This window comes from Anas acuta, chromosome 15 (genome assembly GCF_963932015.1).
Source record: "Anas acuta chromosome 15, bAnaAcu1.1, whole genome shotgun sequence".
Taxonomy (NCBI): Eukaryota; Metazoa; Chordata; class Aves; order Anseriformes; family Anatidae; genus Anas; species Anas acuta.
In genome coordinates, this window is record NC_088993.1 from 6,066,277 (window position 1) to 6,091,339 (window position 25,063).

The following is a 25,063-nucleotide window of genomic DNA, read 5'->3' on the forward strand; positions in this document are numbered from 1 at the left end:
TTTTGGACTCTGGCAGAGCTGTCGTCGTCGTCTTGCTTCACCCGCTGGCTGCGCTGGACAAGGGCTCACTTTGAGCCTCCCCTTCTGCCAAGGGGGGAATGTTTTCATTCCTAATTTAGCGCATCCGTCCCGCCGGGGTCCAGCCCCTGTCTCCCGCGGAGCCCGCGCAGCGCTGGGAGCCCGGGGGCTCCCCGCAGCGCCGGTACCTGTCACCACGAGCGTCAGGGCTGTGCTAACATTTGGGTTAGAAAACCTGCCTCTCGTTGGACTTAGCCTCCTTTCGCTGGTCCTGGGTTTGCGCTCGGTGGGGGAGGTGTGAAGGCACAGCTTGTGCTCTGTTTTTTCCAGGATTTTTGTTATTTCGTAGAGAGGGGTGAGTTTGCTTATTTTTAAACACCTGAAATCTAGGTTGACATTCAGTATGGGCTCGCTGTTTGTCTAGGGGAGAGGCAGCACTGGGAGGTCCTGCTCAGGTTAGGGTTTGGTGCTGTCAGCTCCATCGCCATGGCCCCAGCCCAAAAAAGTGCCTTTTCATGAAGCATTGTGCTCCCTGGGCCACCCTTACCCTGCGAGATAAGCACACGAGTAGGTGCTTTGCTGGACCCGGTCCTGTAAAAGATCTCAGACAGCTCACTCCAACAACCTGCTGCTTGGACCCAGGGGTTTCGTGGGAGGTCCCCTCTGCCGTACGGCGCTTGGGCCACGGCTGGTTTTTCCTTCTGTTCTCCCCCTTGTTTTGCTGCAGGTCTCACCGCAGCGTTTCGAGGGTTGAAGTTGTCATTGAGGTTTTCTGATCTTTATTTTCGTAATGCTCATTAGCGCAGTTCCCATCAAAGAACAGCACGTTCCCTCCCTGTCCTCGTTTTCCCCTCGGTTAATAACCCTTTGCTGCTTTGGCTCATTTTGAAAAAGAGACGGTAGCTTTGGGAACGACTCCTGGTGTAATGGACGGACGTCAGCGTTTTTAACCTGCTCTTTAGAGCAGCGTTAATTCAAAGAGAGGCTCGGCGAGATGGCTGCGTTTCAGGCTGCAGAAGGTGCGTTCCGTGGCTGGGGAGCGCTGAGCCAACCTGTAGCAAACCCTGGCAGCGCGCGCGCCTTCCCCGGAGCTATTGAAGGAGGCTCCGAGTCCATATGGCTGCTTTTCCCTTCGGAAACGGGCTGTGACAGCAGCCTCGCTCTCTCCTGCTCCCTCGCCGAGGCTCTGCTCTGGAGATGGCAATTTTCTGCCTCGCGCCCAGGCGCACGTGGTCGTGAAGACGCAGCGGGGTCACGCAGTGCCGGTGGTCACGCACCAAGACCTGGGAGCTAAAGGAGAAACCGAGGCACCTCGGCATGAGCTCACAGGTGAGGCCGTGGGGTGCCAGAGCTCAGAGGAAGCTGTGGTGCTGCAGCCTGGCCTGGAGGAGGGCCCCGTCCCGCTCGGGGAGCACGTTTCCCACAGACCCCAGCAGGTCTCCCAGCCCTGCGGCACGTTGCTCCCTTGGATAGCCGGCTTTTGGCTCCCCCCGTGCCTGCTCCAAAGCGTGGCGCTTGCTCCTCCTCGGCCCCCTGGCTGCGGGTGCCTCTTGCCCTCCCTCCCTCCTGGGTCCCTCGTGCCCCAGCCGCCAACGAGCTCTCCTCTCGCTTGGCTGCAGAAACGTGCTCAGCATCCCAGAAATGCGGGCTTTCATGTGGGAGCCAATAGTCACACAGCCTCCGTCCAGAAACCATCATTATCGGCTGCTTGCTTTTTTCTTGGTTTCTTTGAACTACAGCTCCCAGGATGCCTGAAGATATGCAGACATCCGAAGACAGTGGTTTCCCATAAACTTTTGGGGTTTCATGCTTTGCCGGCAGGAATGTTTTTATTGCATTGCAAAGCCCTTCAAGTCCCTCAAACCTCTGTGGCGCTTCCCTGCCGTGGGGAGGAGACAGGGGCTGGAGGCTGCCACCGGCGGCACGCCAAGGGCTCTTCTCTTGTGCTTTTTTCTCCTCTCCCCTTCTTGGTCCATTCTCCGAGAGGGACCTTTGTAAATCCTCGCCATGCTTTTTGGAGAGGACCTTTGCACAGGGAAGAAGCTTGGATGAGCTACGTGTTGCCTGTTGCCCCATCCCTGGTGGTTTTGGGGCATGAAGCTCTCCTCCTGGCCACAAGCTCGGTGCTGGGCAGAGCACTGGGCGAGTGCCTCGGTCTGGGTGCTGAGGGGGTCTCGCTGGACTGGGAAGACCTGGAGATGCAGGGAGCAGTGTGAGCAGAGAACAGTGTGCTTCGATGCAAATCGGAGAGGGAAATTTTGCTTTAGCGTGGAGATGTGCTTGTAACTGTCACCTGGCGGGTCTGGGGCTCGCCGCATCGTCCACAGCCCTGGCGCAGATCTGCCCACAAACCAGGCTGTGCACGAGTCCCACATGTCAGCCCCTGGCTCAGCACCCTCCCACTGCCCATCCTGGGACTGGGAGCCCAACTGGTGGCCCTGCTGACTGCTCATCTTCTGCAGGAGACGAGGTGCAGAGAGCAGCCCCCCGGCTCCACCACGCTGCTTGGCCCTCCCCACGGCACCCTGCACGAGCGTGCCCACGTGCCCGTGCAGCTCCTGGCACCTTCCCACCCGCCGGACGGTGGCCGAGGGCTTCAGGCGGTGTGGTCCACCCGAGGTTGATGCCCATCCAAAAAGGAAAACCGTGGAGGCCCTGCGGCCAGCTCGCATTAACCACATCACTCCTCTCCTGCACTTGGAAAACCCTGGTGGATGGGAAGCCCAGAATAACAAGCTTTTCCATTCCTGCGCGGAGCATTGGATGCAGGGCCATTTAAAACAAGGCTTGGCTCCAGCGTGAGTGCCGCCTTCAGACTAAACAATAGCAGGTCCCCCCGGGGCGGTCTGTCCCCCGCAGAGGGGAGCAGGCTGAGGTCTGCCGGGCAGGGTGGGGATGCTGGAGCCGTGCGTGGCTCGGCAGAGCAGCACAGGAGCTGGAGGAGCTGGGCTGTGGCAGAGCAGCACCCTGGGTGCCAGCCCGAAGTGCCAGCAGCACCTCTTGTGCCCTGCCAGGGCTTCTCCTCTTCTACACTCCCCGAGCAGGGAGATGTGCTCCAGCTGGCTCGGGAAATGTTTTATCTCGAGGGCGCCCCAAGATGCCACCAAGGTTTTGTGGGGAGGAAACGCCTCGGGAGGGCTGAGCTCCCCCAGGAACCTCATCATGTGCTTGTGCAGGTTGCGCGTGAGGGAAGGGAGTTGTTGGATTTTTCTCTTCTCTTCCTTCTTGATTTTCCCAGGCCATTGGTATCTTGTTAATTAAGATAAAAGCCTTAACATGAAAACTAGCTGCCAGAGCTGTGTGTGGCACCCTCCTGGCCCCTGGCAAGAAGGGAAGCCCGCACGTTCCTGTGTCCATCCCTCTGCGGTGACCAAAGCCCAAGCTCTGTCCTGCTGCTCGGGGAGGAGCATGCCCCAGAACTTCCATGGCAGAGTCCTTTGAAATAAGCAAAATGGCAAGGATTTTCCATGAGAAAAACAGTTTCTGCCCATTTTATTTCACATTGAGCACCGAGACTGGCTGAAGAAAGCCCATGCACAAAAACAAGTTGGGTTTTGAGGCTCTCTGTGCGAGCCGTGACAGTCTGAATATGTGCCACGAATGAGTGTGTGCCCAAACTTTCCCCACGAGCAGGAAGAGGAGCAGGGGAAGCGTTGATAAAGCCACCCCAGAGCCCGGTGCTGGCCTGGTGGCACGCGGGTGGCTCTGCCCCGGGCACGGTGCAGCCGGGTGCTGCGGGTGTGCGTGCCCAGCATCGCCGTCCCCGCGAGCGGACAGCTGCTGGTCAGAGGGGAGAGCTGTCATTGTCAGAGAAATGCAAATGAACGAAATCATCGCTTTGGCAAGGAATTTTTAGGGGAATGACATGCAAATTTACCTTCCGTTCTGAGTGTGGATTGGTATTAAAATGCGATGTTTGAAAGCCAAAACAAAGGAACATTTTAATTTAGGACTCATCAGGCGGTTCCTTCTGCTTGGATTTGCATCAAATTCTATGCAGCAAAAGCTGTAAGTTTAACAAAACTCCGTTTTTCAAAGAAAACAAGAAAAAAGTTTTAAAAACGTCATCCAGTTCCAGGAATTATTATTTCTTTCTTTTGCTCCGCAGTCCCGAAGCAAATGGCCTGGTGCTGGATGTTGCAGAGGCCAAGGAGAGGCAAGTGGGGTGGGAGGCTGGATTTCTTCCTGGCTGCTGCTTTAATCCAACCTCTAAATGGCACAGCAGAGCCAGCCCGAGAAACCATCCCGAGGCCTCACCGTGGGGCCGGGGGGACCTCGGGTTGCACCCAGGAGGTGCCGAGAGCCGGGTGGCAGTGAGTGGGCAGCAGGGCTGCCAGGGATGCTCAGGGGGCTGCGCTGGAAGGATGTGTCGAGTTGCTTTCCTGGCCTGCTTTATAAATACCCTCCGTCGACAACCTGGTTTTCCACGGGGCTCAGAAACAGCTGCGCTGCTGATTTAAACACACACGTAAGGCATCTCCGTCCTTCTTCCCCCTGCTTCCCTTCTCCTTTCATCCTCGGGGCTACCTACCCGCCTGGCGTGACGGATCAGAAATAGAAAATATCCACTGACTTGCTAATTGTGATGCATCCTGATAATGCCAGCTATAATTAGCCGTGTGTATCAAAGCCGGTCTGCTGGCGGAAGTTTTTGGGGCCCCGGTAGCATACCTCAGGCAGGGGATCTTGTGCAGGGGATCTTGTGTGGCTTTGCCCTTCCTGGGGAAGCAGCCTGGCCTCAGTCTGCCTGCCTCCATCCATCGTGCGCGTGGACTCACGATGTTTTAGCGCTGTTGATGCTCCCAACGTGTGCTCAATGTCAGCAGCCAGCCCCAGGCGTGCTCTGCCCCGGGTCTTCACCAGGTCAAGGAGTGCTTTGGGGGCCCCCAGCACAGCTGATTGTCCTGAGCACTGCGTCCTTGGGCTGGCTCAGATCTCTCTTTGCTCCCTCTTGTTGCAACCTGCAGCATCTTCCTTTACCAGATGCTGCCTCTGCACCTCTCTCCCCACTGTGGCATCCCCGCCGTGACCCCCCCACACCCCCTCAGCATCCCCTGCTCAGCTCAGAGCCCCCTGTAGCTCTGACAAGCCCATGGCATGGAGAGGTTTGGCCGGGTGGGCACGCCTGAACCCGGCACTTGCTCAAGCCGTGGCTGCCAGCAGCTGCTCCGTCACGCTGCCTCATCTGTCCTGAGCTCATCGCTGGCAAATAAATGCCTGTGGGAGCGATGTGCCGCTCTCCAGGGGGAGAGGTTCCTGCTGTGATGGCCCCCAGGCAGGCCCCGGGGCTCTGGTGTCATCAGCTCTCAGCCGGGAATCACAGCTGAGTCAGGGCGAGAAGTGGGGCACTGAAGTACCAAGGGGAACCTGGGCACCAGGAGAAGCTGCTGCTGAGCTCCTCGCCCTGCACGGCGATCTGTCCCCGAGGTGAAGGAGCACACCGAGAGGCACGGCGTCCCCGGCGCTTCCACCCTGTGCTTTCACTGGCCAGACCACCACGACTGGAGTTCCTTGACCAAAACCAACATCCCGAGCCACAGGGGCAGGGGCAGGGCAGGGCATCAGCATCAGGGCTCTTGGGGTGCCCTGCCTCAAGCCTCACTTGGGTACCCCAGAAGTTTTGGTGAGAGCCAGGGCAGCGTTTGGTGGCTCTCTGTGTTCGCCCCTTCCACACCTGAGAGAAAAGGACCACAAAGCGGGGCCGTGGTGGAGGCTCCGTGTCCTCGGGGGACATGAGCGGGCTTGGTGGCATGATGCTGTGTTGGGTGTGATGAAGGGAGCCCAAAGCCACCAGTGGGGTCCTGGTGAACCCGGGGCTGAGGTGGTGGCATTGCTGCCATCTGCCCGGTGGTCCCCCGGTGCCGCACCAGGTCCCCTCTGGAGCCCGCGCAGGCTCCTTGTTATGTAAAGCACCGGCGAGCGCGACCGGGAGATTCTTCAGTGTCGGAATCTGAGTCACATGGGGCTGTTTTATTTCCCCCTCTGCTAATCTCGTTTCTATAGAAACAAGATTGGGAGGAAAAAAAAAAAAAAAGAAAAGAAAAAAAAAAAAAAAAAAAGAAAAGAGCCAAGCACAGACCAAGCGAGAAACCTGAGGTGATGGGTGAGGGAGGCAGAGGTGGTGGCTGAGGAGCTCGGGCAGCGCGGGTGGGAGCAGGGCGGCGCGGCGGGGCTGTGCTCCCGGCCGGGATGGGAGCGTGCGTGCGGCTCTGTGCGTCGAGGGGACGGGGACGCTGCCGAAGAGCTGCTCTTGGCTGAGCTGCTGCTCCGGAGGGGGGTGACCTGCGGAGCCCGGAGGGAAGGCAGCAGAGGCTGTTCAGGTGAGTGAGCATCGCTGCGTGGCTCCCGGGCATCCGTCCTGGCACGGCACGGCACGGCACGGCATGGCACACCGCAGCAGTGCCTGGCTCACTGGGGTTCTGTCCCCAGCTGCTGCTTTGGGGACACGCTCGTGGCCAGAGCCATGCCCAGGGCATGCAGGCAGGTGCGTGGTGGTGGGCAGGGAGCGGGGGCTGCCGTGCGGTGTTCGTGTTGGGGGGTGGCTGCATGTGTGCGGCCGTGTGTCTGTGTGCACGTCCCCTCTCCGAAGCCGCTCTCTCCCCGAAAGCTTTTGCCTGCTCAGGAGGCACCTTTCCGGCTTTAGTTGTTTTTTCCTTCTTTTATTCTGGCTGCACCTGTGCGAATAAAACACTTCCAGGAGCCAAAGTGCCCAGCTGCCAGGAGCGCAGGAGCTGCGCTGGCTCCCACCCTGGGGATGCCCCTTCCCAGCCTCGACACCCGCGGCGCTCGGGCCAGGGGGTGCCTGCAGGCACAAACCCTGCTCAAAAGCTGGTTTTGCAGTCGCTGTTCCCAAGGGGAGGAACAGCTGAAAACGCTGCTTGTTTGTGTGCTGCGAAGTGCCCGGGCTGCTGACAGCCACCGCGTGCCTCGTCCTGGGACTTTGGCTCGCCCGTGCCCGCTCAGGAGGATGTCAGCTGCCTTGCAGGAGCTGGATTAATTTGCAGCGGCGTACGAGCACATGCTAGCTCCTGAGTCGCAGGCTAGCGAGTGCAACAAGTGGGAGTGATTCTTGTCTGGGCTAAGATGTCTCCCTGGCTGGTGCGCGGCTGCCTCGAGCCCTCGTGCCGTGGTGCTGGCAGGGGGCTCGGGCTGGGCTGGCCGTGCTGGTGGGACTGGAGTGCTGCTGTCACCTCACCTCCACGGCTGGGTGCTGTTGGGGACAGGGACAGCTGCAGGGCAGGCGTGGGGCAGGTGGGATGCTGGAGCCGAAGGGCACGGGGCTGCCTGGCTCTGGGATTTATTTCCTGCTTGTCATCACTTCCCCGCTGTGGTGTGGCGCGGGGGGAGGCAGCGCCGAGGCACTGCACGCCCCTGGTCAGATCCACACCTAGGCACAGCTGGGGAAGCCAGAAGGACGAAGCAAGCCCTGGGTTTTTCTCTCCTAATTCAGCTTTGTGAAATGTCACTGCTCATCTGCCTGCCCGGCCAGCGAGGGGGCGGAGGGCAGCACTTCAGCCTCTTGTCCTCATCCGAAAGGGCAGCTGCGCAGGTTTCTGCGCGGGGACGCTGCGTCTTGTGACACCTCGGCGAGGCTGCCAGCCCGCTCCGCCTGCTCTGCTCGCACTGCTGCAGCGAGCTGGGGCTTTGCCAGGCAGCTGTGCGGGGGTCAGACCCCCAAAAAAGCCTTTGTGGAAGGCTGGGCATCAGCGGCACAAGCGCTGAGCCAGAGCCTCTCCATTTGTGGGGTCGGAGCACCGTGCTGAGCCCCCCAGGCTCGTGCTGCTGGAGCTCCTGGGGAGCCCAGCCTGGTGCTGCGGGGTCCCTCTGCCTTCAGCCCCAGCATCTGGGCCTGGCCGTGGCTGGTGCTGGTGCCAGGGGGCTGTGCAGGTCCTGCCAGCCCCTCGTGGGCACAGCGCTGTGGTTTTATGGGGCAGAAGTTGCGTGCGGTCTCCCCATTCCCCCGCCCTGCAGGCAGCAGCGTCCCCGTGTCCCCAGCGCCGTCGCTGCCGGTTCTGCTCCACCGAGCTGCTGCCGCGAGGGAAGGGACGAGTCGTGGCACTCCCCGGGCATTGCTGCAGGAGTCTCCAGGGCCGGTAATTATTTCTGGGAAAAAAGATGCTGTGTTCTGCCTTAAACGCTGACATGGGACTCTGAACATGTGTAATCTGGCTGACAGATGGCAAGTCAGAGAGGTGTGATTTATGATACAGCACAGTAGCTGAACAACCTTCTCTGGTTGTCAGGAGACGGTTCTCCCCATCGCTGCGGTTGATGTTTCAATCGAGGGCTTTTGCTGCTCATCCCCTCGGCTCCCGGGCGGCGTCTGGGACCCCTGGGAGCCCGGCGGGTGCTGCTGTGCCGGGCAGGGCGTGCGGGTGCCGTGGGAGGAGGCACAAAAATCCTGCTGGCCAGTGAAGCGTGCAAGGGGACGGATGCTGGCAGCCACAGGCAAACCTTCTTTGCTCAAACGGCCGCTCCGTGCCTCAGTTTCCCTGTCCTTACCCTAAGGGCTCTAACGCTGATCAGGGGAAAGAGGCATTTAGAGAGTTTGGAGAGCACCCGGGGGGTGAAAGCGTAGTGACCGCAGCATCCCCGTGGTGCTAGGGGCTCACCCTGCTGCAGGCATCAGCCACGGAGCCCAGGCACGATGCACGGACCTGGGAACATCCCCGGGGGTGTCCCCAAAGAGGAGCTCGGCGCAGAGCCACGCGTGGCCCCGGGGAGGGTGCTGGCTGCAGCGGGGCCGGCTGCGGCTGTGCTGGTGCTCGTGCAGCCCGGGTAGAGCAGGTATGATTCATTCCCTCTCCTGCAGCGCAGTTTATGTAAAGCAGCACCGTATAAATAGCCAGATGATACCGTAACGTGCTCGGGGCTTTCTCACTGGGAAAGGAAAGGAAACGAAGGCTCTGCCGTAGCTTTGGGGTCCAGCTGCTTGGAGCCCTCTGAGCACCCCTCTGGGTCCCCCCATGCCCGCGCACGCCCTCCTCGCCCACACCACTGGGCTGGAGGGAGGAGGGAGGATGAGGAGCTTGCTCCATGTGGCTGGTGGCTGCTGACATCCATCGGTTTGGGATTTGCCAAGCCGCTCCTGACCCCATATCCTGGCATGGGGATGAGCTGTAGGCACCTAGATCGGGAGGGAGGGCTGGGATGGCTGGGCATGGAGAGGCGGGGATGGGGCAAGCAGAGCCAACAGGAACGTGTGCCCCAGGCAGGTCCCAAAGCCCACAGACCATCTGGAGAGGAGCAGAGGGTGCCCTGAGCCTCTCCAGCCCAGCACGTTGCTCGTCTCAGCTGCATTTTGGCACGGGCTGAAGGGAGAGACGAGGCTGCAGGGATGGGGTGCGTGTGGCAGGCTCTGCTCCGGGGGCTTCCCCGGGGTGCCTGAGCTGCTCCTCGCCCAACGCCCTTTCCTCCAGTGCTCCGAGGGGGAAAGCCGGGGTTTGGGTTTCTCGTGGAGTTTCTTTAAAGGCAAACCTTGCCCTCAAAGTAGCGTTTCTTCTCAAGAATGTGAGGAATGGCCCTGGAAGGCCCGAGCAGCTCCTTCCCGGTGGTGATGGTGGAGACAAGTGCCTTCTCCAGAAAGCTGTCTCCACCCCGTCCTGCGCAACAGCAATTCATAAGCCGAAAAATAAATCAATAACCAGAGTTAATGAATTGAAGATGTCCGTGTTTAAAATGTATCGGGAGGAAAAAAAAAAAAAAAAAAAACACACAAAAACTGTTAGCTGCTCATGGCTTATTTAATTACTGTGAGGAAAGGCGGGGAGCTCTCATTTCTGAGAAATACCTTCTTTTCATTTTATGGCGTTTTAAGAGGTATTTTGTTCGGCTGAAGCCGGTTGGGACTCCGGGGAGCAGAAGCACCGGCTCTGATGGTGCACGGTGGTCGGCGGTGCCGGGCGGCGGTGGGCGATGTCCCGATGGCCTCTCCCTACTGCAGAGGAGGAGGAGGAGGAGGAGAGGTTTTTTCCTCGCCCTGGCCATGCCAGGGGGCTTGGCAGGGGCTGTGCTGCCAGCAGGGATGGTGCCGGAGCCCCCCAGGGCTGCGGGCACGTGTGGCAGGGCTGGGGCTGGCAGCAGCCTGCCCGTCCTCCCCGCTTCGCTTCCCTCGCCCGATGCTCTGCCGTCCTCGTGCTGCAAGAAGCAGGAGCAGCCCCTGTTCCTGCAGCTTCTGCTGGCTCCCCCAGGCTCGTGCTGCCCCGTCCCGGTGCTGCTGGCCCTCCCAGAGCCCCCCTGTGCCCCTCGCAGCCCCCAGTATCGGGTGGCCCCCGTGCCCCGGGGTGCTGCAGTGACATTAACGCCTTTCCTCTCCCCTTCCCCAGGTCGGAAAGCAGCCTCTCTAGGTTTGCCCACCGCTTGTCAGTTAAGCAGAAGCAGGAGAAGAGAAGGAAAGCTGAGTATGCCTCGGCCGAGCTGTCTGCCTTCCGGCCCAGGTCTCTGAGCATTGAATGGTAAGAGCTGCAGGACAGGGCTGGGGGCAAGCAGCCCCCGCCTCTCCAGTCCCCCTCCTCTCCCCTGTTCCCAACAAAACCCATCCAAGCTGCTACAAAAGCTCCCCCGGGGCACCGAGCCCTAAATCCCCCTCACCCCGCTGCTGGGAGCAGCAGGCAGCCCCAAACGGGCTCCTCTGCTATGGGGTGAAAGGACCCCCCCCAGCAGAGCATCCCTTGGGGCTTGCAGGGAAGCGGCCGTGAGCCCGCTGTGCCCGCTCCCTGCAGCCTGGGGGAGAGCCTGGGGGTGACACCCAGCCCCTGGGTGCCGGGTCCTTTTGGGGCCATCATCGTCCCAAAGCCCAGCCATGGGGCAGCGCTGCCCCCGGCCCCATCCTCCCCGCTCTGTGTCACCCCGTGGGGCCCCCGCTCAGCTCGGGGCTCGGGCTGCAGCCCTGGCTGGAGCAGGGAGGGATTTATCCCGGGTTTCTAAGCTCTGATGCAACAGCCTTGGAACCAGATCACAGTCCACAATCCTTCCAGTGCTGGAGGTGACCTGCTAAGGATATTTAAAAGAACTGGAAATTGCATTGCTCTCCGCTTCCTTAGATGGATGAAGGAGGGTAAGGCTTTAAAAAAAAAAAAAAAAAGAAGAAGAAGAAGAAGAAAGAGAAAAAGAAATGCTTCGAAATTGCAAGAATGTCGAGTTTGGTTTTCGTTTTCCCTGCTTTTTTTGGAGAACTTTCTGGCATTTATTCCATGTTCTAACACTTACGTGTGAGGCTGTGGAGGCCTTCTCAAAGGCTTCCTCTATCTGTGAGGTTTGTTAGGCATCAAAGCTAAATAGGTATTAATGAGGCCAGACAAAGAATTTAAGCTATTTGGTGACAGATTGCTTTCTTCTCCAGCTGCGCAACTCCCCTTTGCTGAAACGATGTCATCAGAAAAGCTGCTCTTCAGTCCCTCTGAGTCTTCCAGATAGACAAATATGTGAATTTAAAATCTATCAATCAGGAAAACGAGCAAAGAGCTCATTAAAACCCAGCAGCGTTTCTCTTTATTCAGCGCAGAGCAGTCAGTAAGTCTCTCTTCTCCCTGGTAGTGCCTCTTTTAACCCCCCCGGGTCCCACTTTTCCCCCCCGCCTCGAGGTGTGTTTCTGCTTGCTCTGCAGCGTTTTCCTCGGGGATGCTGCCTGTGCCGTGTGGGTCTGCACAGCCCCGTGTAGGGCAGGGGCAGCGCAGCAGCAGTGAGCGATGCTGGGTTATGGGGACCTTGTAAGGCGAGGATAAATCGCCTTTGACTTGTCGGCTGCTGGTCCTTAGGGGATTTTGGACGTGTTGTGGCCGTGGGGAGAGGAGCCCGTCCACCTTGGTGTGCTCAGCTCAGCTGCCGAGGCTTTCCCGTTGCCGTGGCTCAGCAGAAGAGCCGGGAGCAGTGCAGGAATTTACTCTGGTTTCCCAAATCTGCAGCTTTTGAGAATCACGCCCGTCTAAGCCCAAGGCCTGAAGGCAAGGAAGGCCTCAGGGACCCGCCACCACCTGTTGCCTTTCTACTAGGCAGACTCAGAGAACAGGAGAACTAAATCACCGGCACCCATTGCTTTGAAAAGCTGGCTGTCAGTCTGGGGGAGGAATTAGGGTTTTCTACCCGATACCCTGCCAAAACACTGCCAGTCCGACTCCTCATTCCTCTGCCACAGCAGAAAGCATCCTCACTCAGGGCACGCTGAGTCAGTTTGCCAGCATTCCCAGTAGGTGCTCAGGGGGGGCTGGATGGAGCCAAGGACAAAGAGGAGGAGCCGTGCAGTGCCACCGTGCCTGCCTGGCACCGTGTCCCCTGCCTGGAGCGGTGCCATCGGGATGGGGACAGCAGGTCCCTGAGCCTCTCCTTTCCCTTCTCCCTGTCCCTGTTGGCTCCCCCCTGGGTGCTGGCAGCAATCTGGGCTGGGAAAAGCAGCTGTTTGCTGCCACGATAGCAAACAGCTATCGTGCTCACCCGTAGGTGTGTGGATGCTCCCAGGCGCAGGTTTTAGGGTCTCAGGGTCCCAGCACCCCCCTGAGCATCTCCCCCGTCCACCAGGCGAGCCGTGCTCACGGCTCACGCTCCTGCCAGGCACAACGCACGCTTTATCAGCCCGGCACACGTCCCAGTGCTATACCAGGCGAGAGGGGCACAGTCTTGTCCCGAGCTCAGCAGCAACCGAGAGCAGTCTCGTTAGTTCCACTTATTAAAAAAAATTGCTGGGGGGGGGGGGGGGGAGGGAGAGAAGGCAGGGAAAAAGGGACGTATTGAGGAAACACTTATTTCATTCATATGTTGTTTACTGAAGCAAATACTTCATTATTAGGCTTTTTAGGGTATTTTTTTTCAAGCCAGGGCCACAAAGTCCCCACTGTTAGGGCCGGTGAGCGTGCCGTGGCCCCGCAGGGCGCTGCTCGCTCACGCTGCAGCGGCCCCACGCTGGTGCATCAGCAGGAACCGTGCGGCACGAAGTCTGAGCACTCAGGGGACAGGCCTGGAGGCTGCTCGTGTCTGTGTTTATCGGGACAGCTTTTGCTGACTCCTCTCTCCTCCCCTGTGCTGGACAGCACACACCACGGCTCGTGGATGTCCGAGGCGGCGCGAGCTCCAAATGAGGCCAAAACTGGCAATGGAGGAAGGGAAGGATTCTTGGGCTGATTTGTTGCTGTTCTGCTCTCTGTTTGTCTCTGATACTGATCTAGCTCCAAACCCTAAATAACACGAAGGCAAGAGAGACAAAAGTGCTCTGTATTTGCAGCTCAACACCTTCTGCTGTTGGAGTTAAGAATCAGAAACCTGGCAGCTCCTGCGGAGACTTCTCGGTGTCTCTGCAGAGCCCTCTGAGAAACGCAAGCAATCCTTTTTCCCCCTTAGGGTGAACCAAGGTGAAGGGAGAGCCTTCTCTCCATGTGTGCCACCTAGGAAATGATCCCCATTTCTCTTTTTTCCTTAATCACACAGGAAGGCTGCAACCTGCTGTTTGCATCCACTCCTGCATTTTGGAGCCTGGGCTTCTCTGGCCCCCAAGTGCCCTTCCAGCTCTGGCACCCAGCAGCAGTTTGTCCTCCTGGCATCCCTTTGTGTCTTTCTTTTCCTTTCCTACCTCTCACTCTGGTATTCCCTCTTCCATCCACGCCTCTGCTTGCCTTCCTGCTGCCCTGTTTATTTTCCCATACTCGCCTCTTGTCTCACCTGTTTCTTGTTGTTTTGTTGCCTCCCTCTTCCCTCTCTCCTTGCTATTTCTATCTGCTCCCCCCCAGTTCCACGTGCTTCGTGCAGGGCAGCCTCCCTGCGAGCTGTGCTCGGAGCTCTCTATTCCCCCGGCGGTTCAGGAAAAAATGCAGCGCATTCCTCCTTTCCCCGTCCGTTATCTCGGTTCTGCTCCTTGGCTGCCCACCGCAGGCTGCCGGAGCTGCTGGCAGGAGCCCGTCGTCTGGTGGTCAGACACGCGGGAGGCAGCCAGCCCCTTGTTTTTGCTGCTCAGCCCCTGGCGAGGTGCTGAGCGAGTCCCTGGCTTCCCCTCTGCCAAGGGGAGGGAGGCGCAGAAGCCTGGTGGCGGCGCGGGTCAGAGCGGGGACCTGGCGTGTCACCGCCGGGCTCGTCCTGCTCTTACGCTGCTCCGAGTCATGGGTTTGCTTCTAAAGCAAAAGGAGTTTCGTGGAAATGCTTCCATGGAATTATTCGGAATTTTGTCCTGCCCGCTTTGTAACGCAGCCGTGCCAGGGAGGTGCCTCCTGCCGTGGGCAGGCAGCGTGGGTGCCCTGTGCCCACGCGGTGCTCACCTCCTGACACCGCAGTGCCACCGTCCCGAGGGCTGCAGGGCCCCGAGCTGCTGTTTCCAACCTGGCACTCGGGACTTTCCTGGTGCAGCTCTTTGCTGGCTGGTTGTCTCTTTGCCAAGCACCACGGGAATTGTCAGCAGGTTTTGGGGAGCCAGGGAGGAACAGCACCACGAAGGGCTCCGTGCTGCTCTGGGTAACACAGCCTGACCCGTGGGGTCCTACTCCTGGCTTCCACGTCCACGTGAAGATGTGGATCTGCTTCTCTTCCCAACCAAGTGGGTCCCAGCCTGAGCAAGGAGCAACAAGAGAGAGCAGCAGCCCCTGATGTGTTCAGCAAAACGCATCGGAGCCCAGGCGCTGTGTGGGCACCTGGGAGCCAAGAGATGCTCTTGGCAAGCGGAGAGGTGTGGGTACCCGCTGGTGGCACGGGCATGCAGCCCTCCGGGGGGTTCACCCCCCCCATCCCACTGGTCCCGTCTGTCCGTCCGTCCTGGCTCCCCGCTCGGTTGTGCTGAGCACAGGTCCTGGACAGGCTGGCGCGGCGCTGAAATGAAAGGAGAGGCGCTTTGTCTGACTGGGAGCGCTTTAAGCCATCGCTCAGGAACAATGGCCAAGCTATGGGGTCATTTGTTCTGGTATTTCAGCAGCTCCTCATGATTTATGGGATGTTTTGTTCTGCTGCTTGTCTTAGCTTCCCCCTCTCCACCCTCCCTGTCTCTCTCCCTTCTCCATTTCAGCTCCTCCCCCCCACCTCACACACACCCCCCCACCCCCCCGTTCCCAATTCCCCTAATAGCTGTGGAGCCTCTCTGCCGTATGAAGTAATGCTAGCTGGGACTTATTGAATTAGCCGTGTGGAAACGGGCTCGGGCACCGCGCTCGTGGTCTGCTCAAGCACGCGGCAGCTCTCGGAGCCAGGACGGATGGCAGGGCCCTGCCCGGGGGCTTCGGTGCCCCTCGGCTGTGCGCAGCCACGCGTGCTCCTGCACCGAGACGCCCGTGGATGTGCGCTGAGTGTGGTCGAGAGGAGCTGCGTGCAGCCAGCGAGGTTCCCCGGCTGTGGGGACTGCTGGCAGGGAGGCTCAGTGCCCAGGACACCTCTGTGCGCAATGGGGGTGCTGGGCAGGGGGCACGGGGCGCAGGGGGATGTGGTTTGAGAGCCTGGGTTTGTCCTGGCACCCTGGGGATGGCTGCGGTCTGCGTGCCCGGGGGCATGGGGGAGCCTCCCAGGGGCTGGGGACGGGGCTGGCTGGTGTCTGAGGGACTCGCTGATGGGATAAACGAGCCTTCAGAATAGCTCCCTGAAGGCTGGGGTTACCTTTAGGAAAACATTTGGAAGGAATAATGTATTAGCATAAAATCCCTTTTTATCCTTGCCTGCACTCAGGGGAAATGAGCTCCCATTTGCTTCTCTCACGAGGCTTCAGTGGGAAAAACTGAACCCTCTGGGAAGGTGACGGAGAAAAATTTTCAGAGACTGATGTCCAGGTTCTCCCCGCCTGGGACCAGAGCCCTCAGCCAGATCCCTGCCTCGCTGAGCGCACGGGGAGGAAATGTCATTTATTTGAAAGACAAATTTGAAATATTGTGCCCCTGCATTGTTCTGGGCACTTCCCTCTGCTGGTAGCTGACACCTCCAAGCTGTGATAAGATTGTTTCTCAGCGCAGCATATCCATTATCCCCAGTGCATTTTGATTTCTGCCAAGCAGCCCGTTTGCCTTGGGCTAGTTGATTTGTTTTAATTCTCATCATTTATTTGCCATTTCCCCCGGCCTGGATCTGCAAAGCAGGACGGATGCCTTTGGTCTCTGCCAAGGAGCGGGGAAGATGCGCTTCCAGGGGTCTCCCCTGGTCCTTTTCCACAGATGGAGCCATGCCCAGGTGCCCGCTGCCCGAATTTGTACCACCCAGCTGCACGCATCCTCACATTGCTTCCCCGGTCCTTTCCACCGGCTGCTTCAAGGGATTGAGTGCTCCTCATCCTCCCTTCTCCTTTCCAATCCCTGTTGCACAGATTTTCTCTGCTCTTAGCTAGTTTCCTTCTGGCTGAGGCACTTCTGCCTGCCAGAGCTTCGGGAACCTCTTGTTTGTCTTCCTGGAGAGCCTGTCCCAGTGCCAGCTCAGCGCCGGACCTGCTGGCCGGGATGGGCAGCATTCAGTGGGGCGGCCAAAAACTGGAGGCAGGAGGCAGCCCAGAACACCGGGACACCGAGAACCAGCCCCTTTGGTGTGCTGGGCTCTGTCCCCACCTCTCCTTGAGCCTTTCTGCCATCTGCACGCTCCCTCGTGCCCATTGCCTCTCGCCCACCTTCCTTCTGCCGACTTGCTTTTCCGAGGATCTTTGTGAGACCGAGGGACCTGCACAGCTGCCGAGCCCCGTGCCTGCTGGAGGTCAGGGGGAGGCACTTACATCCCCTTCTCTCCTCGCTTTCAAGTTTCCTTTCAGGGCTCTCTGTTCTCCCTACCACAGAAATTTCCTCCACCTACCCCAGGGCAGCCCTGCGGCTTCCCCTCCCCATCCCACTTTGCCTCCGTTGCTTTTATTCATGCTTTTATTCATGCTTTCAACGGGGAGGGTCAGCCAGGGATGAAGGTTTTCTGCCACCCAGAGCTGTTTGACAAGGCGAAGGAGGTTTTTCCACGTGGGCAGCACAGAACAGTGCAGATCTGGTAAAAATGTCCAGTTTCAGAGCTAGGGAAGGCAAGGTTCATGCTATCAGGATGCTCTGTACGTGGGGTCTTCTGCTGGCAATCCCATTTCCCCAGCCCAAGGACAAGCTGTGGGCTGGCCTGGAGCTCTTGGAGCTGGCAGCTCCAGATGAACTTTGCCCAGAGGCTTTAAAAGTTTGGGATCAGACCCCGGAGCCTTTACCTTGTGTGACCACTTCAGCTTTCCATGCTGGGTCTTGCACGGCAGAAGCCTGCTGTGGCCGGGCAGCAGATGCTGAAAAAAGCAAGATTTTTTTTTTCCTTTTCTATTCTTCCCCTGAGCAGAGTTCTTGTCCATCAGCATCTCCTCTGGGGAGGAGGAGGCAGTTCCTGTGGTCCAGGCGGTGGCAGGAGCGGAGGTGTGTAGGTGACTCCTGGGGCTGGGGAGGTGCAGGCAGGTATGATATTAAAACGTTGCCTGTTTTGGCTTCAAATACCGCTGTGCATCAGGCTCTGGAGCCAGAGGGTGCGTTCTCCTGCCATATGGTTATCCAGACTATGGTGTGGTGGAGGCTCGAGCCTTTCTGCCAGCCTGGCCTGTGTCAGAAGGCGCAAGCCATGGAGCAGTGCCGTGTCCGGGTGTCACTCCGTGCCACCCGGTGCAGGGAAAAAGCCTTGGGGGCAGCAGCATCCCAGGGAGGCATTTGTGGTGCCAGAGGGACCGCTCTGCCTCCGGTCTGTGCCATAGGGAGAGGCACGGTGGTTGGGCAGCAGGTCACCGGGGTGCCCAGCACCATCCCCATCCCGTGCCCAACCCAGGGCACGTGTTGGCTTTCTCCATGCATCAAAATCCCACGAAGCCACCAGCCAAATCCCGGGAAGCGAGGAGGCTGCTGCTGGCCACAGATAAGGCGGTGTGACATTTACCTAATGCTGCTCTCCCTGTCTGCGCCGCTGTCTCGCTGGCTCTCCAAGGGGCTGCCCAAGGGAACCTCGGCTGCGAGCGCCTTCCCGTGAGCACGGCGGTGGGTGACCCCACAAAACGCTCACCTCTTGGTGCAGGAGGAGGCTGGTGCTGCCAAGGGCACCCATCCTGGCCCTGCCGGCTGCGGAAGGCTCGCGGCAAGCCGAAAAGCAGCCGCGTTTGTGGAGCAGAGCTCCCCTCGTGAACTTGGCGTGAACCCATGTGGAGGTTCTTCTGGGGCTGCTCTTTGGCTGATTTCCTCGCTGACGAGGCAGGTTTGGAGCAGGATGCCGGACCCGAGGCTGCCTGCCACGGGTGCGCTCACCTCGTCCTCCTGCTGTGCCACGGAGGGGGCTCTGCTGCCCAAGCAGCCGCTCCTCACCGGGAGGAGAAATGCCAGCAGCCAGCCAGAGCCATCCCTGAGCTGCAACCACAGCTTCCCGGCCTCGGGCTGGGCACTGGGCACATCCCGCAGCCCTCAGGAGAGGCAGGGAGGGATGAGCAGTGTCCCTGGAGCGGGGTCTAGAGGTGGCGAGAGGGAGAACGGGGATAGTGGCACGTGCCAGGCACGGGGCCACCAGCTCTGCCGGGTGTTTGCAGCCTCTCGGTGACGGAGGAGCCCGAGTCGCTCAGCTCTGGCTCAGAACTCCCACTTGGTGTAACTGCAAGCAGGGATCTCCCGGGTGCTTTGGGAGATCTCAGAGATCAGCCCCGAGAGCAGAGCAGGGAAGGAAAACCCTTTTCTTCCCATCCCTGCCCAGTGGCTGCCCTGTGCCACGTCCATCCAGGAGCCCGTGGAGCCATTTGGGCACCTTGTGACACCCCTGGGAGGGTAAGGATGGTGTTGTCAGGTCTTTATATTATCACCAACAGCACAGGGGGCTGGCCAGGCTGGGCAGGGAGGTGGCGGTGCTCAAGACATCCTCACGTGCTCTGCTGCACAGGCGAAGGGACGAGGAGGGCACCTCTTGCTCGACACGATTGCTGTGGATAGAGTCAGCAGGCGCTTGTTGTTGAGGCTGTTCGACACTTTCCAGCGGAAGTTTGTTTGCTTATACCTTTGCCAGACCTTAACTGTTAGGGCTGAATTTTTCCATGCTCACTCTGCCTCAGGCTGAACTTTCTCTCTCCTTTTTTTTTTTTTTTTTTTTCTTTTTTTCAAGTTTCAGCAGAAGGTTGGGGAAAAACGGTAGCTTTGCCAATATTATTTTTTTTTCCGTCTCTTTGTTTAAGGACTTCTGGTGCCTCCATGCTTTGGAAAAGAGACTTGAAATTTGGCAGGGTTGGTACATTCCTGGTGGAAATCAACCCAGATTTGGTCAAATTGTTAGCCTCTGGAAAGCATGGCCGTGCATGCTCGGAAGAGCTCGGAAGAGGCGAGCACCCCGCAGGCGGTGGGCATGGGGCTGGGCTCACGTCCCCAGCAGCAGCCCCTTGCCCTCGTGGGTCTGGGTGAGGAGCGGTGACCGTGAGGAACCCCAGCAGGGTTTGGTGATCCTCATCAGACAGTCCCAAAGCATCCCACAGAAGCTGACCTTGTCTTTATCTCCGTTTCCACGGCTGGAAGCTGAAGCCTGGTCTGCTGGCAGAGCCCCCGTGTGTCTCCCACGGGTGTGCTTTGCAGTCCCGGTCACATCCACTGCAACGCGGGGACACGAGAGTCCTGATGGTGGGAGGTGTGACCTGGCAATTTGTTCGTTTGGCTTTGTTCTTTTACATCGGGGTGGAAAGCAGAGCTACCTGCCCTGCTGGGGGCTTCAAAACCCCCGTGGGCTCTGCTGTCCTGAGATCGAGCATCTCGGAGCTCCCTGAAGCTGGAGGGAGGATGGCGCGGGGCAGGGGATGGGAAGCTCTGGCGAGCACCGCTCGTGCCATCGTGGGGTGATTTCTGGCAAGGGCTAGAGACCCCCGAGCATGAGGGGCAGGGAGCTGTGGGGCCAGGGACATCCCCAAGGGGGTGGCCGCTCACGGTCGCGGTGCCAGGGACCTCGTGTGGGCAGCGTCCAGCGTGCCCAGTGCTGCCGGCTGGGTCCTGCTGGGTGCCTTCCAGCGGGAAAGGGGTTTTCTGACTCCAGTAACATTTACCAGCTGGGCAGCAGCTCTGGAGCCGGGTGTGTGCGTTTGTCTGTTCTTCCATTGTGTCTTGGCCGTCGTCTCCTCCTCCCCGCCGAGATCAATGTCTGTGGCCTGCCTTTTATAACCCCTTTGGGTGCAGCTCTGGAAGTCTTCAGCCGGTGGTGCTGGTTTTCATCGTGCAGCCTTGGCGCGCTCAAGCAGCTTGGTCCCCGTCTAGCTGGATGGCTTGGGTGGGACGATGGGCTGGAGGTGGGCTTCCACCAGCAGGGACATCCCAGCAGGGGTCTGCAGGGGGGCAGGAGCTCGTCTTTGGGGTCTTTGAGGTTCAAGGGTGGATGTGTCGGCTGGGAACGGAGAGCAGCCACAGGTGTGGGGCAGCGAGCTCAGATGACCTCCAGAAGTCCTCCTCAAGCCAATTTTCTGGAATTTCATGGTCAGGGAGAAGAGGTGGTTTCTGACGAGAGCCAGACCTCACCAGCGTATTCTTCCTGGTGGCACAAGGTGGCGCAGGAGGTTAAAGGATTTGCTTTTCATCTGCACAGGTCTGGGTTCAAATTGATCCCTCTCACTGCTGTCATGAGTCCGTCGGCCTCAGCCCCTGCGGCTGCGCCCCGGGACAGGGCAGCGGGCGGCCGGGGAGCCTGCTGCCAGCATAGCGGGGTGCTGTGGGGTCAGGAGGAGGTGTGCGGGTGGCACCCTGGCAGAGCATCCCTCCTGCACACACCACAGCCCGTGGCTGCAGTGTCCCTGAGGCATGGGGACATGCTGGTGGCCCGCAGTGCACCACCCCGGTCCCACAGCCCCATCTCTCACCAGTACGGTGCCCAGAGGAAGGTGCTGACCCCACACGGGCTGGGGTCCTCCAGCGGCTCCTCCATCCAAGATTTGGAGCTGGGATCTGAGCGTGGGGACGGGACCAGGCGAGGCTGAGCGTGGCCTTACCTCCTTACCTCCTCCTTGTTCCTCCCAGCAGGGCGGCTGGGTCCTGGATACGGGGCTGAGCGTCCCCATCTCCGCATCCCAGCCCTTCCCCTGTGCTGCTCCCGTTGGGGCTTAGCTGGGGCCCGGTGACACCACAGAGAGAGGGTTTTTTTTCCCCCCTCTTTTTGCCTTCAGTGCTCTTTGAGACCAGGCGTCGTATGACTCAGCTTCTGCATTTGATACCCCCGAGAAGAGTTTGCACACATGCATCCGTGGCACAGAGCGGTGCCTGTTCCTGGCAGGCCGTGCAGGGATAGGGTTTCTTCCTGAAACAGGCAGTAAGTCCCCACTCTTCATCCGCTCCTGACATGCGGAAGTCGGATTTAGCCGGGATGGTGCCAGTGGGTCGGGGCCTCCTCCAGAGCGCTGCCATCCTGCTCCAGCATCTGGGCGCCCTGCAAGGGGTGAGGGAGCGCTGCGAAGGAGCAGGGCAGGTGCTCGGCCGGGCCCCCTGCACCTTGGGGAGCTGCCTGTCCTCTTGTCCCTACCTGCAAAGGTCCCGTTTCTCGTGTGTGCCAGCAGCGTCACGCACATTTTGGGTGCTGGGGCCGAGCCGTTAGCTCTGGCAGTCGGCGTGGGGCACGGTCAGCAGAAGTTGACACCGACGTAGATCCCCTGAAGGGCACTTTGGGCGCTGACCTTTAGGTCCTGCCTGCCTCTGCTGCCCGGTCTCTGCGAGCAGCTTAGGTCTAGAGGCAGCTCCCAGTCCAGAGAGGTGCCCCAAACCCAGGGGAGCTGGGCAGGCACGAGGGCCCCGAGGTTTGTAGGGTGGCTGCGAGCCTCCTGGCCCCGTGGCTGCAGGGCTGTTGGTGCCGCCGGGGTTCCCCGGCGTGCGTCGGTCGTGGCTCGGGGAGGCCCGTCCTGCTCAGCCCTGTCCCCATCAGGTTCCAGTTAAAACCAAATGCGTTCTCCAGCCTAAGCTGTGCTGCAGTTTAAGCCCTTCCAAAAATGAAACAAATACCCACGGACTGCAATTCGAATTGCAGCTCAATTAGGGCTCGTTCCCAACGCGATCATAAAACCTCCAGTACGAAAACAAACAACCCAACCAAACCACATCCAAGCCTGACAGCATCCTCTGGAATGCCTTTAAAATAACAAGGGGGGCAGAGGAAGATGAAAAGCAGCGTGGCCGGTGGGCAGAGGGCTCCCTCGCCCTTGGGGCAACCCGTGGGGCCAGCAGGTGTGCGGCACCAGCTCCGCACCGCCGCAGGGACGTGATGGGCGCAGCGGGGCCGGGGGCTGCTGGCAACGGCTGGGGGCTTGCGGGCCGTGGCTGCGATGTGTTCCCGGCAGGATCCAGCGGGCGAGGGAGAGCGGGGAGGTGGGGGACGCGTTTTTGCAGGGCGTTGGAGGAGCCCGGAGCTGCCCCAGCGCTGGCCGGGGCCGGAGCCGTGCGCGGCGGCTGGAATGCATCCCCCCGTCACCCTGCCTGCGTCCAGCCAGGCTGGTGCCGAGCTTCGGGTTTCACTGCAGACTCTAAACCCAGCCATATTTAGCGTGCGCTCCTCCGGCCTGTCAGGGAGGGGAAGCCACAGCACAACTAATAAAAAAAGCCAAACAAAAACAATGTAATTAAAGAGACTCAGCACTGCGTGTTCCCATAGCAAGAACATTTACCCAAGACTTCCTTGCTCAGATGCTTAATGTCAAGCAGCAATTAGAGGCCGGCGTTGCCGGAGCGCAGTGAGGAGCATTTGCGCTCGCTGGGAGGCAGGAGGGACCGAGCCCCGTGGCGGGCAGACCTGCCTGCCCGTGCTGTGCCACGGGGACAGGGATGGGGCTGTCTGCACGGGGGGACAGGCAGCGTGGGTGGCAGGGGGACACCAAGCCCCAGGCAGCAGCTCCTGAGCCCCTACAGGCAGCAGCACCCTCGGTCTGCAGTGCACGCACCCACTTGGCTCAATCCCCGTGGAAATGCAGCTGCACTGAAGCAGAAATGCAGATTTTTGTGGGTGTGAGGGGATCCTGAGCACTGAGAGGCATCCTGGTGCCATGGGGCTGCTGCGTGTGCTGTGTGCGTGCAGGTGGGGAAGGAGCAGTGCAGGAGGAGACGAGGGTACGGGCACAGCCCGCAGTGCTCACGTGGCAGCAGTCCTGACCCTGATGGAAGGTTCTCAGGGATGGCCAAGGCACTGAAAGGCTGATTTCGGTCCTACTTAAACGGGAGTTGAGCCACAGGCTCTTTCTGGGCTCATTTAAATACCCCCGATCTGAATGCTTAATTAAAATAAATAAATTAAAAACAGGAAAAAAAAAAAAAAAAGAAGCAGCTTTATTGTGTTGCAGCAAAATTTGCTTGCATGTCTCTGCTCCCTTCCTCCTGCAAACGTGCTGCTCGGGCAGCAGAAATGGTGTGTTGTATGGGGGGGTCTCCGCAAGTGATCTACTCGGTTAGCTCCAAACCTTTCTCAGCGTCTTAAAGCCTCCGTCTCTCCTGGAATCAGAGCGTGTGCTGCAGGAGGTCCGAGGGTGTCCTCACCAGGTGCTGCAGCTGCTCAGCTCCCCGTGCAAGCGTTCCCCAAGGGACGCAGAAATCTGCTGGGCTGGGGGGCAGCCTGCCCGGCGAGGCATGGCTGGTGCTGTCCTGCGCCCTTGGTGAGTCCCCTGCAGAGGTGCAAGGTTCTGGTGCTTGGGACACCCTGCCCGAGCCTGGGTGCGGCGCAGCGACTGCTTGGACTGACCCTGGGCTAACAGCACTGGGCTTCCGGAGCTCACGCAAAAATGTGCTGGCAGCAGTGGGGTCTATATAAGTTAGTTGTTATTGCTAAACAAAAGAGGCATGCTCATTTCGGCTCCATTCAAAACAAAACCCAGCGGGTTTGCCAAGTGGGAAAAAAAAAAAAAAAAAAAAGAGAGAGAATCTGTAGGAAACAAACAAAGCCCTGGATCTGTTTTGTTGCCTTTCCTTGGACCCAGGTTTCAATAAGCAAGTGCATTTTCCAGACACGCAGATGCTTCTGCGGTGCAGAAATGCTGCCTGGGGCATGTGCCAGCTCCGGCTGCGGCCAGCCACAGGTAGTGGGGTGCAGAGGCTGCAGGAGCCTGCCCAGCCTCTGGGGGTGCTTTGCTGTGCTCCATTTTGCTCCATTTTGGCACGACCTGGTCACCACCCACGGTCTGCACGATATTTAAATGCCTTGGGGCTGCGTCCTGCACAGCAAGCACCTTGTGTGCACCCTCATGTTTGGGCAGCGGGATGAGCAGCAGTGCTTGCAGGCTGCCTGGCACATCCAGGGGAGCACCTTTGCCGTTAAGGCTGGAGCTCAGAGGAGTTTCTGCGGTCCCTGCTTGGGAAATCCTCCTCATGTGGGTGGCTGATGTGCAGGCTGTTCCCATGAGCTGTGCTGCTGTGCCAGGATGCCAAGCGCAGAATTTCGTCCGAGGTTGGAGCGTGCCTCTTGGTGGGTTATGAAATCCCACTGTTTGGAAGTGCTTCCCTACTCGTGCTCCGCTTTGGATCCATCCTCTGTTTCCCCAGCCCTGAAAAATTGCTTATGCTCAGGAGAAAGGAGTGGAAAATGCGTCGGCAGCTCCTGTCTGCTGGAAGCTGCGTTTCTGCTTGGTGGCCACGGGAGCCAAAAGGCTCTTGTGTGCTGGCCGCGGGCTGCAGCGGGTCCTGCAGCGAGTGGCAGCGACCATGCCGTGCGCTCACCCGCAGGGCGCATGCACCAAGCCCCCAGGCTGAGCGTGGGCTCGTCGTGTGCTCAGCCCGAGGGTGCTCGAAAGAGAAAATTCCCCCGTGCTGACTTCGGAAGCAGTCTGCACGCCAGCATCCTCGGGCAGTTTTCTGGCTGATCCCTTGGTGCGAGCTCCAAGCTCGGGGTGAGGTTGCCCAGACTGGGTTGGGTTTGCCCTGTGAGGTTGCCCAGATGGGGTTGGGCTTGCCCTGGTAGCTGGCTGCCAGGATCCTGCTGGCTTTTGCCTGCTCCTTCAGTGGATAACCCCGAATTGAACCGGGCTGTGGGTCGGGAAGGCAGCCGGTGCTGAGACACCACGAAGCCATCCACATTGGGGTGTTCCCCATGCCACCAAAAGCCCCGCAAGGACCCAGTCCTTGCTCTCGTCATAGAATCACAGAATGCTTTGGGTGGGAAGGGACCTTAAAGCCCACCTGGGTCCAACCCCCTGTCATGG

The 25,063-nt window shown here is 59.3% G+C and overlaps 1 protein-coding gene across 17 annotated transcripts in view; it reads left to right on the forward strand.

The window, feature by feature from the left end:
• Positions 1-25,063, forward strand: part of LOC137864577 (ankyrin repeat and fibronectin type-III domain-containing protein 1-like) — a 189,561-nt gene that overhangs the window by 151,001 nt on the left and 13,497 nt on the right. For 14 of the 17 annotated variants that reach the window (XM_068698771.1, XM_068698770.1, XM_068698777.1 and 11 more), the window contains one exon: positions 10,344-10,472. The exons of 1 other annotated variant lie outside the window; for it this stretch is intronic. In XM_068698771.1, coding sequence (XP_068554872.1) covers positions 10,344-10,472 — 129 coding nt within the window. Of the gene's footprint in view, positions 1-6,086; positions 6,339-10,343; positions 10,473-25,063 lie in introns of those variants that run through there. 2 more of the 17 variants (XM_068698785.1, XM_068698786.1) reach the window with 2 other exon arrangements.